Genomic DNA, 16,119 nt, shown 5'->3' on the forward strand with positions numbered 1-16,119 from the left:
TGGTAAATGGGTGAAATTCCTACAAAATACACACGTAGACTATGAGAGTCGTCCTTTAAAGATATATACCTGAGCACCACCTACATCATTCATAGGAAGAACATGTGTTTTCCCATCATCAATGCAATAAAAAAACGTCTACATATATATTCCGAGCATCCACAATGACCCCTTTTTTTCCTATCCCAGATGAGCCACACCATCGTCGTGTACAAGGATTACAGGGAAATCCTCAACACAGACGGCGAAGTGACAATCCAGGTACCTAAGGCGGAGGGTCGGCTCTCCCTGTCCCACTCTGGCTCCGTCGCCACCCACCACGTCTACACCATGACAGTCAGTACTGGCGTGATGATCGTCCTTTGTTGCTGTGCTGTCCCTTGACGTCGTTAGAGGGGGGAGTTGAAGTGGAAGGGAAGACGGGGAGGAGGAGGGGTGGTCAGTTAGGGCTGGGACGCGAGGGAGGAATGTTATACAAAAAGCTGTTGATGTTAGTTTGTTTTGAGGTGCAGTTTGTCTGAGTTGATGATACTGAATGCTGAAGTGAACCGTGGGTCCTGTGACTTTATGGCCTCTGCTATAGTAAGTGATGCAAAATAAAGCTAAGATATGGCTTAAAGTAGCTGTTTTAACGTATTGCAGGACTTTATATATATATATATATATATATATATATATATATATATATATATATATATATATATATATATATATATATAATTATGTATGGATATGTATTTATGTTTGTATGTATGTATCTTTGACCTCTCATTGCTTTACCCTAAACATCTTAAAGAAAACAACCCCGCTTCTCACCAAGAACTTTTCCGAACTTTCTGAAGCGATTCCCTCAGACCGTTGCTCGCACATAGGAACACTCAGCACCGTCCTCTTCACAGGGAACGTTCACGGGCAAAGAACTCGAGGTGGACGTAAAGGGCACGGTGGACGACGCCCCCGTCAGCATCTCCGTCCACTACATAGACGGCCGGGAAGTGACCGTCCAGGGGAGCTACAGAGAGGAGGGCTACCTCAGCGTCGCCTTCAGAACGGAGTTGAAGGATATCAGCATCGGCATCAGAAAGGTTCGCTGAAAGATGAGAGTGGGTGCTTATAGTGTTCTAGGTCTAGAAAAAATGACTTCTGGTCCTTGGTAATTGCTTTCTGGTATTTGGTAATGTTTGGGATCACGGAATTCGTATTTCAATCAACGTTGTTATTTTTTTTTCCTTTATGATACCCGGTATTTGATTCAAATATCGTAAAAGTGACAGTAAGTTGAATTTCGAAGTATTTATACACGAGAAACGCCACCATCTTGTCAATTACTTTCCGAAAGAGAGTATTCAGACTTTTCACCGTTTGCAGGGAAATGGTACCTCGTTTTCTCTGACGAGTGACGGACAAGTAGTGTACCGTGGCTCGAGGACGAAGCTTCACCACCAGCTCTCCATCACGCCTTCCAGAGCCTCCTCCTTCTTCAGGCTGTCTCCCTTCCTTGGTAGAGTCCTCAAGGTATGAAGTTCCTGTTTCTGTACTTGGCAGAATTATCATAAGACAGTTATTTAAAATGCGGCATCCTATATTCTGGTTTCTTTGCTATATACTGTTAGAATTAACTACAACTGATTTGTAGCTAATCGTATTATTTGTCTATGATAAAGAATTTTAATATCCATTCTTATTCTTTAGAAAACATAAATTCCAGAAACGTCTTTCTTCCTCAAACTCGAAAACGAAACTCTTTTACGAATACAGTCTCTCTGTATCTTTTCCGTCTGAACTCTTGTCTAAAGACTGCCTCTTCACACCCTTCCTCTATTCCTAAATTTATAAACCAGTAAGTTCAGTCTGAGACCTTCAACGGGTCTTGCTAAACGCTCAAACTCTTCCTCTGTTTCTAAACTTATAAACCAACTAATACATTCAACTTAAGACCTTCTACGGATCTTGTCAAACACTTTCCCTCACATCATTCCTCTATTCCTAAAGGTATAAACAGCCAAGTTCACTCTGACCTTCTACGGATATTGCTTAACACTTTCCCCTCATACCAAGGACTTCTGCGAATCTTGCTAAACACTTTCCCCTCATATCATTTCTTTGTTCCTAATTTTTTAAATAGCTAAGTTCAGTCTGGGACCTTCTGTGAATATTGGTAAACGCTCATAGTCCTTCTCTATTCCTGAATTCATAAATAATTAACTAACTCACACTTTCCTCTGTTCGTAGACTTATTAACCAATTGATAAATTCAACTTATGGCCTTCTACGGATCTTCCTAAGCACTTTCCCCTCACGCCGAGACCTTCTACGGACCTTGCTAAGCACTTTCCCTTCACATCATTCTTCTATTCCCAATAGCATAAACAAGCCAAGTTCAGTCTAGGACCTTCTTCAGATCTTGCTAAACACTCTCCCCTCATACCAAGAACTTCTTCAGATCTTGCTAAACACTCTCCCCTCATACCAAGAACTTCTTCAGATCTTGCTAAACACTCTCCCCTCATACCAAGAACTTCTTCGGATCTTGCTAAACACTCTCCCCTCATACCAAGAACTTCTCGCTAAACACTCTCCCCTGACGCCGCAGCTGACGACGAGCCGCACCAAGTACAGCCTCCACCACTGGGGCACGAACGTCGACCTGAGTTGGGGTGCACGTAACTTCACGTACCGAGACGACGTGCACTTCCGTACCTTCCGCGACTGCACCATCAGACTCGAGATGGACGCCCCGCACCTCAACTTCGACAAAGTCACGGTGAAGCTGGAGTCGAACTTAGAAGGAGAGGGAGAACAAGCTGTCCACGGCATGTACTTGGTTCACAACGCCACTCTCCACAGTGCAAGGTGAGTCTTCGGAATTCATGTCGAACAAATTGCAGCAGGAACAACGAAGGGAAGAACAAGAAAACACGAATATGACATATTCGTGTGTTTTCTTGTTCTTCCCTTCATTGTTCATGTTGCAAGGTAAGCGTTCAGAATTGGTGTTATATATTTACTTCATTGGTGGCGATTCTGGACAATATTTTTAGTTCCAATTTCAGTTGAAACTATATCATACCGTCTGCATTTTTAATACAAGGATATCAAATTCGGTAAATACATAACGAAAATCAACTAAAAGAAACTAAGTCTTTAAAGTACTTGAATAACATGGAACAATTGACAGAAACGCTCATCAAAAAATAATAACAACAAATACGATAAAAAAATAAAGCAGAAATAAATACATGAATAGATACAAGTTAAAAACACACAGAAATGAAAAGACGAATAAAAACAAGTCAAAACCACCTAAACCAAAGCTCAAAATAAGACGGTAACTTACCTCTACTTCGGCAGATTAACATACTACACCCACGACGTCGAGGAGGAGCGGGTGTGGCAAGCGGGGGTGAGTGACCTCGTAGTGAATGCCAGGTCGTACAGTGACCTGATGGTTCGTCATGCGCTCGCCCTGCCTGGTGGGGGCGTGCAGGTGGGTGACGGGTCTGTTTTGCGTCTTTTTTTTTAATTATCTTTGTTTGTTTTACAAGGTCTGTCTGTTTGTTTCTCTTTTTCTTTCTGTTTGGATGTATCTCTTTGCTTATCCCTCTCTCTCTCTCTCTCTCTCTATCTATCTGTCTGTGTGTGTATGTCTGTCTGTCTGTCTCTATCTCTCTCCTTCTCTCTCCTTCTATCTCCTTCTCTCTCTCTTTTTCTCTCTCTCTCTCTCTCTCTTTCTCTCTCTCTCTCTCTATCTCTCTCTCTTTTTCTCTCTCTCTCTTCTCTCTCTCTCTCTCTCTCTCTCTCTCTCTCTCTCTCTCTCTCTCTCTCTCTCTCTCTCTCTCTCTCTCTCTCTCTCTCCCTCTCTCTCTCCCTCCCTCTCTCTCTCTCTCTCTCTCTCTCTCTCTCTCTCTCTCTCTCTCTCTCTCTCTCTCTCTCTCTCTCTCTCTCTCTCTCTCTCTCTCTCTTCCCTCCCTCCCTCCCTCCTCCCTCCCTCCTCCCTCCCTCCCTCCTCCCTCCCTCCCTCCCTCCCTCCTTCTCCCTCCCTCCTTCTCCCTCCCTCCTTCTCCCTTCCTCATTCTCTCCCTCCTCATTCTCTCCCTCCTCATTCTCTCCCTCCTCCTCCCTTCCTCCCATACTACAGCCTCCTCCTCCTCCGCCCACAGATAAAGAGCAACTTGACCGTCGACGCCACCCCGGTCGTGGGCGTGACCGTCACCCACACCTCGGAAACACGGGCGTTGTTGCTCTCCGTGTGTTCCACCAGCGAGGAGTGCGTGCGCCTGCAAGCCCACGCCCACGCCCGCAGCACGCCTTCCACCAGGACGTATTCCGTGGCCGCCCACGCTCTCAACTCCCTCTTCTGGCAGACTCCTGACGACCCCCTGGTGCAGAATTCGGTTACTTTCACCGCGGAGGAAACGGTAAGAGAGGGAGAGAGAGAGAAGGAGGGAGGGAGGGAGAGAGGGAGAGAGAGAGAGAAGGAGGCAGGGAGGGAGAGAGAGAGTGAGAAAGAGATTATATCCTGATTATTTTGATAAAATTCGATATAGGTATAATGTTGATTAAGTAGTTTATTTATTCATTTATCTATCTACCTATTTATTTTATCTATCCATTTATTTTATCTGTTAAGTTATCTATCTATCCATTTATATTATCTATTCATTTATTTTATCTATTCATTTATCTATTTATCCATTTATTTTATCTATTCATTTATTTTATCTATTTATTTTTAATCTATTCCTTTATCTATCTATCCATGTATTTTATGTATCCATTTATTTTATGTATTACTGTATTTTATCTATCCATTTATTTTATCTATTACTTTATTTTATCTATCCATTTATTTTATGTATTACTTTATTTTATCTATCCATCTATTTTACCTATTAATTTATTTTATCTATTCATTTATCTATGCATTTATTCTAGTCTGAGGAGGTGATGGTCACAGGTGGCATCCGTCGCGTGGAGTGCCAGCGAGTCACGTGTGAGACCTTCGAAAATCGGGGGCTTCTGCACGCCACTCTTCGCCTCACGCCCGAGACACTGGGTTTGTATTTCTCTATCTATCTTTCTTTCTCTCTCTCTTTCTCTTTCTTTCTTTTTCTCTCTCTTTCTCTATCTTTCTCTCTCTTTCTCTTTCTCTTTCTCTCTTTCTCTCTTTCTTTCTTTCTTTCTTTCTTTCTTTCCTTCTTTCTTTCTTTCCCTTTCTCTCTCTCTTTCTGTCTCTATCTCTTTCTGTCTCTCTCTCTCTCTCTCTCTCTCTCTCTCTCTCTCTCTCTCTCTCTCTCTCTCTCTCTCTCTCTCTCTCTCTCTCTCTCTCTCTCTCTCTCTCTCTCTCTAACTCTCCCTCTTTCCCTCTCTCTCTCTCTCTCTCTCTCTCTCTCTCTCCCTCTCTCTCTCTCTCCCTCTCTCCTCTCTCCCTCTCTCTCCTCTCTCTCTCTCTCTCTCTCTCCCTCTCTCTCTCTCTCTCTCTCTCTCTCTCTCTCTCTCTCTCTCTCTCTCTCTCTCTCTCTCTCTCTCTCTCTCTCTCTCTCTCTCTCTCTCTCTCTTCTCTCTCTCTCTCTCTCTCTCTCTCTCTCTCTCTCTCTCTCTCTCTCTCTCTCTCCCTCTCCCTCTCCTCTTTCTAATTGTTTCTGTGTTTTTTCTCATTTCTTTGTATTGTATTTTTTCTGTGTTTTTTTTCGTTATTGTTGTTTTTTCTTTTTCTTTCGTTTTTCTTTCTTCGTTTTTTCCTTTATTTCCGTTATTTTTTCGGTTTTCCTTTTCTTTTCGTTTTTGTTGTTTCATCTTTTTCTTTCTTGATTTCCATTTTTTCCTTTCGTTTTTCCTTTTTTTCTTTCCGTCTTTTTCGTTTCTTTCTTTCCTTTTTCTTAATTTCTTTCTGTTTTCCTTTATTTGGTCTTTCTTTTCTTTCATACGTATTTCTTTCTTTCGTTTGTTGATTTTCACCAGCTAAGTCTTTTGCTTAGTAAAAACACAATAGCAGCTTAATAGTCGTCTTGCAATTGCTTTGTTGCATAGTCAGGACAAGCTTGGGATGTTACAGGAAAATAATGATGAAAAAACAGCAAGGAAAGTTTAAGTTATCTTATATTTGATATTAGTTTAACATTTCTGATCTACTAAGGGCACATTGGCAAGACTACTATATCTGGTATGCAGCTGTAAATAGAAAATAAATCCTTCAATTCTACAATTTTTGGTGAATAGAGAAAGGAAATAATCTGTTATTCATTCCTGCTACACACAAGTGTCTCCCCCGAAGCAAGCATAACCAACAGCCAACCGCGTATTCACCTTCAACAGATCTGCTCCTGGACACCACCAACCGGACAGTCCAGCTCCTGACGGTGTCGCGGCAGAACGTCGTGGAGGAGGCGGAGATATCGTCGCTTCCAGGAGGTCGTCTGGTGTCGAGTTCTAACTTGGAGACTCGTTTATGGCTCGACAGGACGGGAGATCCCGAGGGCGTGGTGACCTGGAACTCGAGTGTCGCTCATTATGCTTCTTCCAGGGCCTCGGAGTGGGCGGTCCATTCTCGGCTTCATCATAATTCCTTCGATAAGGTGAGGAGGAGAAGGAAGTCATCGTCAAGGCTAGTGTCGGGGTTTCGTAATCTATCCTTTCCGATGTTGATAAGAGCTACTCCTCTATTTTATTTTTTTTTAATGATCTATTTCAGATTCTTTGCGACGTCGATAATAGTGTGAATGCTACTAAGTTTTTTTTCGAAATGATTTTATATTTCAGATTATTCTTTACGATGTAGATGATAATGGGGATACTACTACTCATTTTTTTTGGGGGGGGTTGATTGCAAACTTTTCGGAAACTGATCTCCCATTACTACTACTCATAAGTCATTTTATTCATGCTCTTCAACCACAGATTCTCCATTACGATATCAATAACACTACGAATACTACCACACGATTTTTTCCCCTTTTTATCTTTCCCTTTTTTTCTTCTCTAAAATGACCTTCCTTCGCAGATTCTCAGAGTGGGAGGCAATATCGTGGCCGACCCATTGTCCATTCGTGCCGCCTTGCTCTTGGACATTTTCAGTGCCTTGGAGGACGCCCTCCGACTCGACCTCGAGATCTTGCAGGACAGCGGCAACCACATCCTCGTCGCGAACCTCACAGTGTGTGGATTGGTGTTCTGTATTTGTGTCTATGGTTTAGGGATGATTTGTTAGATATTTTTTTCTCTTATTGGATGAGATTATAAAACCTCTCTGCATTTATCTATCTATCTCTCTGTCTGTCTGTCTGTCTGTCTGTCTCTCTCTCTCTCTCTCTCTCTCTCTCTCTCTCTCTCTCTCTCTCTCTCTCTCTCTCTCTCTCTCTCTCTCTCTCTCTCTCTCTCTCTCTCTCTCTCTCTCTCTCTCTCTCTCTCTCTCTCTTTCTTCTCTCTCTCTCTCTTTCTCTCTCTCTCTCTTTTCTCTCTCCTTCCCTCCTTCCTTCTCCTTCTCCCTCCCTCCCCCGTCTCTCTCCCTCTCTCTTAGTCCCTATTACACACTTTATCACATATTTCTATCGAATAAGACTAAAAAGACCACCACCTTTATCACAACGCGTACCCTCCTCCTCCCCCCTTGCCCTCACCTCTCCGTCGCCGCCCCCTCCCCCTCCGTCGCCGCCTCCTTCAGAAAACGATGAGCGCCTCCCCGAGAATCCTAGACGTGGTGGCGTCCTTCCTGCCCTCCCCCGACAGCGCCCAGGTCAGTGTGGTGATGCTGGTGCCCTCCTGGCGACCCGATCCCTACCAGCACCACGAGACCCAGTTCGACTCCCGGTTCACTCTCACCTGCGGGCTGGACACGGGGCACCGCTACCGACACGCCACCGCCGATTGCACCGTAAGTGGTATTAGTGGTATCAGGTTGTTGTGGGTTAGTTGGTTGGTATGATCTGAAGGGGGGAGGGGGGGAGAGAGTGCTTTTGGAATGCAGGCGAAGGGGAAATTATCATTATTATTATTATTGTTATTATTATTGTTGCTGTTGTTGTTGTTATTATTATTATTGTTATCATTATTTTAGTGCATACCATTCTAAGAAAGATTGATTATAGGATGAGAATATAACAGAACGAAGCTCTTATTCCTATGCAAAAGTCTTATACTGATGCTTTAGAATAAAAGTTAATTCAATGGAAATAATTAAAAACCCCAAAATAAGTTTCTCAAATCAAACCTCTCATTCGAACGACCGATTTTAGAAGAATTCAGAGCGGGACACCAACCTCTCGGATATAATACCAAACACCTATTCCTCTCCTTCACTAATTTCCCTTCCTCCTTCACCCTGTAGCTCACGACGCCGTCAGTTCGGGAAAAGATCCTGCTGGAGTACCACCTGATAGGCAGCGGGGGATGCAAGGGCCTGGGCGCCTCCGTCGGGATGTTCAACCGCACTTACCTGGCGGAGCAGAAGTCTTGCCTCAGCCCCAGCAGTATCCAAGCCAGCCTCGCCCTCAAGAGTAAGCCGAGACGGCCTTCGAGTGCGAGCTGAGGGCGCTTTTGCCCAGCCCTCGTGGTTGACTCCTAATCATTTTTTTTATTATCATTATTATTATTATTATTGTTGTTATTATTATTAGTAGTAGTATCATCATTATTATTATTATTAGTAGTAGTAATATCATCATCATTATTATTACAGTTATTATTATCATTATTATTGTTATTATTATTATTATTATTATTATTATTATTATTATTATTATTATTATTATTATTATTATTATTATTATTGTTATTATTATCATTATCATCATTATTATTATTGTCATTATTATTGCTATTATTATTATTGCTATTATTATTATTATTATTATTATTATTATTATTATTATTATTATTATCATTATCATTATCATTATCATTATCATCATCATTATCATCATCATCATTATCATCATCATCATCATCATCATCATCATCATTATCATTATCATCATCATCATCATCATCATCATCATCATCATTGTTATTATTATCATCATTATCTTTATTGTTATTATAATATTTATTATTATTATTGTTATAATTATTATTATTATTATTATTATTATCATCATCATCATTATTATGATCTATTTATTTTATTTTCCATCTATATATATACCTTTTTTCCGTCTGGACATCTTTATAGGCCTTGACGAATCAATTACACAACATTGCATTCTAGATATAGGATATACTTGATATACTCGTACTGCCCCGGACACCTACACAGGCGGGGATAGTGCTATATATTTATACCGTTATATTACATTATAAATCCAAGAGATATCATGAGTATATGTGCTAATAGATCTTGACTTGCTGCAGTTTTCCATAGACTTTTTTGATGTTTTAAGTAAAAAATAAAAAAACAGGAAAGGTCCAGTTCTCTTGTAAAAAATATATACGATTCAGTACCTTACTTTTGTTCCTTTTCAAAAGAACTTGATTTATTCTATTTAAAAATAACATTATCGGCATCTGTCATGTGACCAATACGCTGGTCCCTTGAGGGTCCTCAGTCATTTCTATAATAGTATGAATGATAAATGTAATACACACATATGTCATGTGAATAGAGAGCCAAGTAGCAGGTAGGTAAGTAGATAGATAGATAGGTAAATGGACGGATGAATAGATTGACAAATCTATTGATAGGTAGGTAGGTAGGTAGACAGGTGAATAGATATTTAAAGGAATTGATTAATATACAAATGCATACAAATATACATAAATATCTAGATTGCTAGATAGAGAGATAAACAGATAGACAGACAGCTACTGGATGATAAAAATGATATCTACACACTGTAATTCTAAAACACGCGTCAAAAAGGATCACGAGCCCTTTCCCAAGCCGCCCGCTCTCCCCCTCAGCCGCCGGCCAACTGGAGGACGAGATGGCCCTCCGCCTCGGCCTCGTGGACTCCCGTCGGGCCGAGATGGACCTCCTCGACGCCGTCCACATCAAGTTCCAACTCCACCCTCCGTTCCTGCTCCACGCCATGGCCCACTCGCGCGGCACCATGTGGAGTAGGTGGAGCGATTTCAAGGTGAGAAGGATCGAGGAGTGGAATCGGATCCTCTTGGAGTGTTAAGCGGATTCGCTTGGGGTTTCATGATGCTCTTTTGTTTTTGTTTTGTTTGCGTTTCTCATATCTTTCTTCCGTTTATAGTTTTTTTTATAATATATATGTATTTTTTCCTTTCAGATCAGTGTAAATTCTTTATTGTTTTGTAAGCATAAAGTTAGAAGATAAATTGTTTTTTATTTTTTTGTTTTCTGATATGTGACTTTTTTGTGATGATGCGTATATATCCTTTTTGCTGTCTAAGGTTGTATATAGGCAAAAGGAAAATCGGAATTACAATAAGGGTAGTGAAATGATACGAGTAATGAAACATGAAAACTAAATTCGAATAGATTATTTAGCGAATGTAATCCAACTATAATCTAGCAGAATATACCTATACCATGATGATTATTTAGCGAATTTAGTATCAAATATTATCTAGCAGAGTATATCAATACCATGATTATTATTTAGCGAATGTAGTCTAAGCTACAATTTAGCAAGATATACCTATACCATGATTATTATTTAGTGAATGTAGTCTACGATATAATTTAGCAAAATATACCTATACCATGATTATAATTTAGCGAATGTAGTCTAAAATTTAATCTAGCAGAATATACCAATACCATGATTATTATTTAACGAATGCAGTCTACGATATATTTTAGCAAAATATACCTATACCATGATGATTATTTAGCGAATTTAATCTCAAATATTATCTAGCAGAATATATCAATACCATAATGATTATTTAGCGAATGTAGTCTACGATATAATTTAGCAAGATATACCTATACCATGATGATTTAGCGAATGTAATCTAAAATATAATCTAGCAAAATACCAATGCCATGATTACTATTTAACGAATGTAGTCTAAAATATGATTGAGCAGAATATACCTATACCACGATGATTATTTAGCGAACGTAGTCTGCGATGTAATATAGCGGAATATACGTATACCACGAAGATGCACGAAATTCACACCCCGCTCTCCGTGACCCTCCAGGACGGCATCCAAGACGAACTGGACGACATCATCCGCACGGCCAAATCGGTGACGAGGGCCATGGCCACGGACCTGGACGTGATGGACGGGTTGGCGCGGATGGCCAGTCCTTCCCCCGCCCACATGCTGGCCACGCACTCTCGCCACCATGTTCTGATGATGGTGGAGGAGCTCAGGAACGACCAGCTGCTGAAGGACATCGCGCAGTTGGCTCGGGCGTGCGTCGATGTCACCAGGTAAGGTCAGGGACGTCGGGGACAGAGTGAGGGATAGATCATTGACCTTTTCTGGCGTCGAGGTGATGTCAGGACGTTGTTAGTGGTTCCTGTTTAGGTCGATGTCACCAGGTAAGGTCAGGGACGTCAGGAGCAGAGTGATGGATAGATTATTGACCTTTTCTGGCGTCGATGTCACCAGGTAAGGTCAGGGACGTCGAGGACAGAGTGATGGATAGATCATTGACCTTTTCTGGCGTCGAGGTGATGTCAGGACGTTGTTAGTGGTTCCTGTTTAGGTCGATGTCACCAGGTAAGGTCAGGGACGTCGGGTATAGAATGATGGATAGATCATTGACCTTTTCTGAAGTCGATGTCACCAGGTAAGGACAGGGACGTCGGAGACAGAGTGAGGGGTAGATTATTGACCTTTTCTGGCGTCGATGTCACCAGGTAAGGTCAGGGACGTCGGGGACAGAGTGATGGATAGATCATTGACCCTCCGATGTTACGAGGGTAACTAGGATGCGATGTCGCGAGGTCAGGTCGCTGCAAGAGAGGTTGTTGATCCCTGTTTCGGTCGATGTCACCAGGTAAGGTCAGGAACAGAGTGATGGTGTGATGGGCTGATCATTGACCCTTTTCACGGCTTCGATTTCAACCAGTAAGGTCAGCGAGTCGGATCTGATGTCACGAGGTAAGGTCAGACGTTGGGAAAATTTTTGACCCTTTGATCTTGTCGATGTCACTAGGTAAGGTCATAGACGTAGAGTGAGGCACATGTCATTGACTCATATTGACGAGATAATAGCATCACATGTAGGTTTCTCGTCACCATAAAACATTGTTGATTTTTGTTTTTTTGCGGTGTTTACACTGCACCAGAGTCTTGGAGAATCATCTAAATATGTGGATAATACACACAAAAATATATAGCATGCTCTCATATCTGCAGTTTATTATTACCAGATGTTCAAAAAATCTGCTTTATTATTACCAGATGTAAAAAAATCTGTTCATTATTATCGAATGTAAATAAAATTTGCAGTTTATTATTACCAGATCTGGTTTATTATTACCGGAATTAATGTGTATATATATATATATATATATATATATATATATATATATATATATATATATATATATATATATATTACCACATGCAAATAAAATCGTATTTTATTCCCATGTAAAACAAATAATAACTTATCACTTTTATACCTCACAAGTGTCATGGTGGAAGCGACAGTCGCCTACATCAGCCACAACTTCGGGGACTTGATATCCGAAGTGGTCGTGGGCGTGAGGGTGTGGACGGAGGCTGCGGTGACCAACGCGGGCTTCCTCCTCATGCAGATCATCGAGGGACTGAAGGAGACGATCTCGGCGACGGCGAACTTCGTCTCGGATCTGCCAAGGATGGTGTTGGATCAAGGTGAGAAAGGAGAAAGGGAGAGAGGGTGAGTGAATGGGAGGAGAATAGGAGGAGGAGGAGAAGGAGGGAAAGAGAAAGGGGGGGGGAGGGGGAGAGAAGAGGAGGAAGGGGGTGGGAAAGGGTGAGGGAAGGGGAGGTGAAGAGGAGGAGGAGAAAGGGAGAAAGGGTGAGTGAATGGGAGGAGAGTAGGAGGAGGATGAGAAGGAGGGAAAGAGAAAGGGGGGGGAGGGAAAGGTGAGAGAAGAGGAGGAAGGTGGGTGGTGAGGGAAAGGGTGAGAGAAGGGGAGGTGAAGAGGAGGAGGAGGGGGAGAAAGAGAGAAAGAGAAAGGGAGAAAGGGTGAGTGAATGGGAGGAGAAGAAGAGGAGGATGAGAAGGAGGGAAAGAGAAAGGGGAAGAAAAGGTGAGAGAAGAGAAGGAGGGAGGGAAAGGGTGAGAGAAGGGGAATTGAAGAGGAGGAGGAGGGGGAGGAAGAGAGAAAGGGTGAGAGAAGGGGAGGAGAAAGAGAGAAAGAGAAAGGGAGAAAAGGTGAAAGAAAGGAAAGAGGAAGGGGAGGAGAGAAAGAGAAAGGGAGAAAAAGTGAGAGAAGGGAAGGAGGAGGGTAGAGAAAGAGAAAGGGAGATAAAGAGCAGATAGTTGACGGTGAGAAGAGAAAAGGGGAAAGAGAGTGAGAGAAGATGGAAGTGAAGGGAAAAGAAATAGAGGGAAGGAGGAAAAAGAGATAGAGAGAGAGAGAGGAGGAAAGAAAGAAAGTTTAGGCGAGAAAGAAACAAAGTAACAAAAAAATAGAGAAATTGTATAAGTGAAATCTTTTATCCCAAATTCCCAAACATGATATAAATCAACTCCCACCAGTGAATAAACAACCTTTTCTCCAAAATACTTCAAAATCGACTTACCATTTTTCCCCTTCGCCTCAAGCCCTGTCAGTGCCCATGGTGTCTGACGCTGTGGACTGGATCATGACATATGTGAGATACGTCCAGGGTTCTAAGGTGTATGCCTTCCTCACTACTGCCACAAGGACGACTGTTCATTACGTGCATAAGGTCAGTGGTGTGTTTCACGTACGGTGTCCAATCAACATGTTTTTTTTTCTTTCTTTTTTCGAGTAGATAGATCCCAGTGCCTTATCAAGAATGAATGTCTTTTTTGTAGATTAAGGTACATAAGGTGTGTTGTGTGCCTCAGTCTCTAATCAACATTTTTTTTCAAATAGATTCCAGTGCCAGTGCCAGTGTTTTGTTATTATGAATAGTTAGATTAAGATGTTGATCAGTGCCTAATCAACAATTGATGTTTTTGTTATTGTTATTCAGACAAGTAGATCATTTATAGGCGTTAGAATAAGATTGAAATTTAGAGAGGAAGAAAAATATAAATGCACAATACCAAATCGGCAATTGATATTTTCATCTAAATAGACAAATGAATATCTAAATCATGAATGATAAATCCTAGACTCAAATTACAAGAGGAAAGATTAGAAAATGTAAATCTGCATTAGGTATATTACTGCCGCCTCTAAGAAGTCCCATAAAAAACTATAATTCTTTTATATAAGAAAAAAATATTAGATTAAAAAATATTAGATTAAAAAATGTAAATCTGCATCTCTCATATTACTGCCGCCTTTAGGAAGTCCCATAAGGACTATAATTCTTGTGTATAAGAAAAAAAATATTAGCTTAAAAAATATTAGATTTAAAAAAGTAAATCTGCATCTCTTATATTACTGCCGCCTTTAGGAACTGCCATAAGGACTATATTAATTCCTTGCAGCTCTTCTCCTTGGTGTATCCTTGGAACGGGACGCCTTACTCCTCAGAAGTGGCTGCCGGCGTCTGGAACATCTGGGTAAAGAATTATGGCGTTTGTTGATAGATATTGTTTTCTGATATATTATTGTTTATTGTTTATTGACTAAAATATTGTTTGTTGTTATATTATTGTTTATTATTATTGTTTATTGAGAAATTATTGTTTGCTTTCTCTTCGATCTTAGTGCAGTATAGGAAATTCATTGGATTAGATTTGTGTCGTTATTGAATTTCTACGAATGGTTGAGAGTATGTGTTAATGTTTCGTTATGTAGTGATATAATGTATTTCAATATGCTTTTATAGTTAGCTTATGTTTGAATCAATGTGGTTCTTGAATCGGAATAAAAAATATGTAGAGCAGATTCTTTTCTAGGAAACCAGTGCTAGGAAAAATCGTCATTAGATATAGATACTGTTTCTCACTTTTGATTTTGAGAAGAATTTAATAATGTATAAACTTAAAAAAATATTGTCTCTTTTAACGTTGATATGAATTGCATACTGTATTAATTTAACAGTATACTCGTATAGTGTCTTTTAACTTTGAGATGAATTGAAAACTATTAGTTTAATGCTGTATCGTCTCTTAACTTTGGAATGAATTAAAAACCATTAGTTTAATGCTGTATCGTCTCTTAACTTTGAGATTGAATTGAAAACCATTAGCTTAATGCTGCATCGTCTCTTAACTTTGAGATGGATCGAAAACCATTAGTTGTAAACTGTATCGTCTCTTTTTAACATTTATTCCTACCGCTCGTAGATCCCGCTGCCAGAATGCGGGCACTCCCTCTTCGACGTGTGGCACTTGCTCACTGGCAGCACGAGGGCGGCCCGGCATCGACTGACCTTCCCTGCGGCAGTTCAGCGCTGGTGGCACCTGTTCACCCACCCCTCCGAGCTGTTCCATCGAGTGGTCCCGCCGTTTACAGGTGTGATGCGCGGACGGAAGCTGTGTTAAAATGAAGAAAAAGTTGTTTTAAAATGAGTTTATTCGAAGTGTAAAGTCAAGATGTTGGCGTGTTAAAATGAATTAAAAATAAAATGTTAAAAAATGAGTTAAAATGAGTAAATTCGAGGTGTGAAGTTAAGATGTTGGGGGTTGTGTGATTTTCATGGGTATTGGGTATGTTTGGAATGTGGAAAATGGGTGGAAAGGTAGTATGAGTTTGAAGGTTGTAGATCGGTTGTATATTTTTTTTGCAATGAGCATATATTCGAAGTGCAATTTCAAGATGTTGGCAGTTATGTAATTTTCGAGAGTATAGGGCATGTTTGAAATATGAAAAGTGGGTGCATAGGTAGTAATAATTTGAAGGTTGCAGATCAATTTTATATATTTTGCAACGATATTCGAAGATCAAGTTCAAGATGTTCATGTTTATACAATCTTCATGAGTATAGGATATGCATGGAATTATTAGAAGTGAGTGTAAAGGTAGAACGAAGTCGAAGATAATATATTACTTTTTTTGCCAACGTAAATTCATGAAGTTTACATTTACGTATTCATGAGTATAGAGTAAGTTTGAG

The 16,119-nt window shown here is 40.7% G+C and overlaps 1 protein-coding gene across 1 annotated transcript in view; it reads left to right on the plus strand.

The window, feature by feature from the left end:
• LOC113809014 (apolipophorins) overlaps nucleotides 1-16,119 on the plus strand; it is a 72,903-nt gene that overhangs the window by 41,240 nt on the left and 15,544 nt on the right. Inside the window, exons 33-49 of the mRNA XM_070137311.1 lie at nucleotides 190-336; nucleotides 900-1,085; nucleotides 1,369-1,515; nucleotides 2,594-2,853; nucleotides 3,352-3,487; nucleotides 4,161-4,418; nucleotides 4,936-5,056; nucleotides 6,316-6,575; nucleotides 7,001-7,153; nucleotides 7,661-7,870; nucleotides 8,324-8,492; nucleotides 9,895-10,070; nucleotides 11,113-11,348; nucleotides 12,560-12,765; nucleotides 13,685-13,812; nucleotides 14,546-14,620; nucleotides 15,350-15,518. Of these exons, the coding sequence (XP_069993412.1) occupies nucleotides 190-336; nucleotides 900-1,085; nucleotides 1,369-1,515; nucleotides 2,594-2,853; nucleotides 3,352-3,487; nucleotides 4,161-4,418; nucleotides 4,936-5,056; nucleotides 6,316-6,575; nucleotides 7,001-7,153; nucleotides 7,661-7,870; nucleotides 8,324-8,492; nucleotides 9,895-10,070; nucleotides 11,113-11,348; nucleotides 12,560-12,765; nucleotides 13,685-13,812; nucleotides 14,546-14,620; nucleotides 15,350-15,518 (3,037 nt within the window). The remainder of the gene's footprint in view (nucleotides 1-189; nucleotides 337-899; nucleotides 1,086-1,368; nucleotides 1,516-2,593; nucleotides 2,854-3,351; nucleotides 3,488-4,160; nucleotides 4,419-4,935; nucleotides 5,057-6,315; nucleotides 6,576-7,000; nucleotides 7,154-7,660; nucleotides 7,871-8,323; nucleotides 8,493-9,894; nucleotides 10,071-11,112; nucleotides 11,349-12,559; nucleotides 12,766-13,684; nucleotides 13,813-14,545; nucleotides 14,621-15,349; nucleotides 15,519-16,119) is intronic.

Source organism: Penaeus vannamei, chromosome 23 (genome assembly GCF_042767895.1).
Source record: "Penaeus vannamei isolate JL-2024 chromosome 23, ASM4276789v1, whole genome shotgun sequence".
In the NCBI taxonomy this organism is placed as follows: Eukaryota; Metazoa; Arthropoda; class Malacostraca; order Decapoda; family Penaeidae; genus Penaeus; species Penaeus vannamei.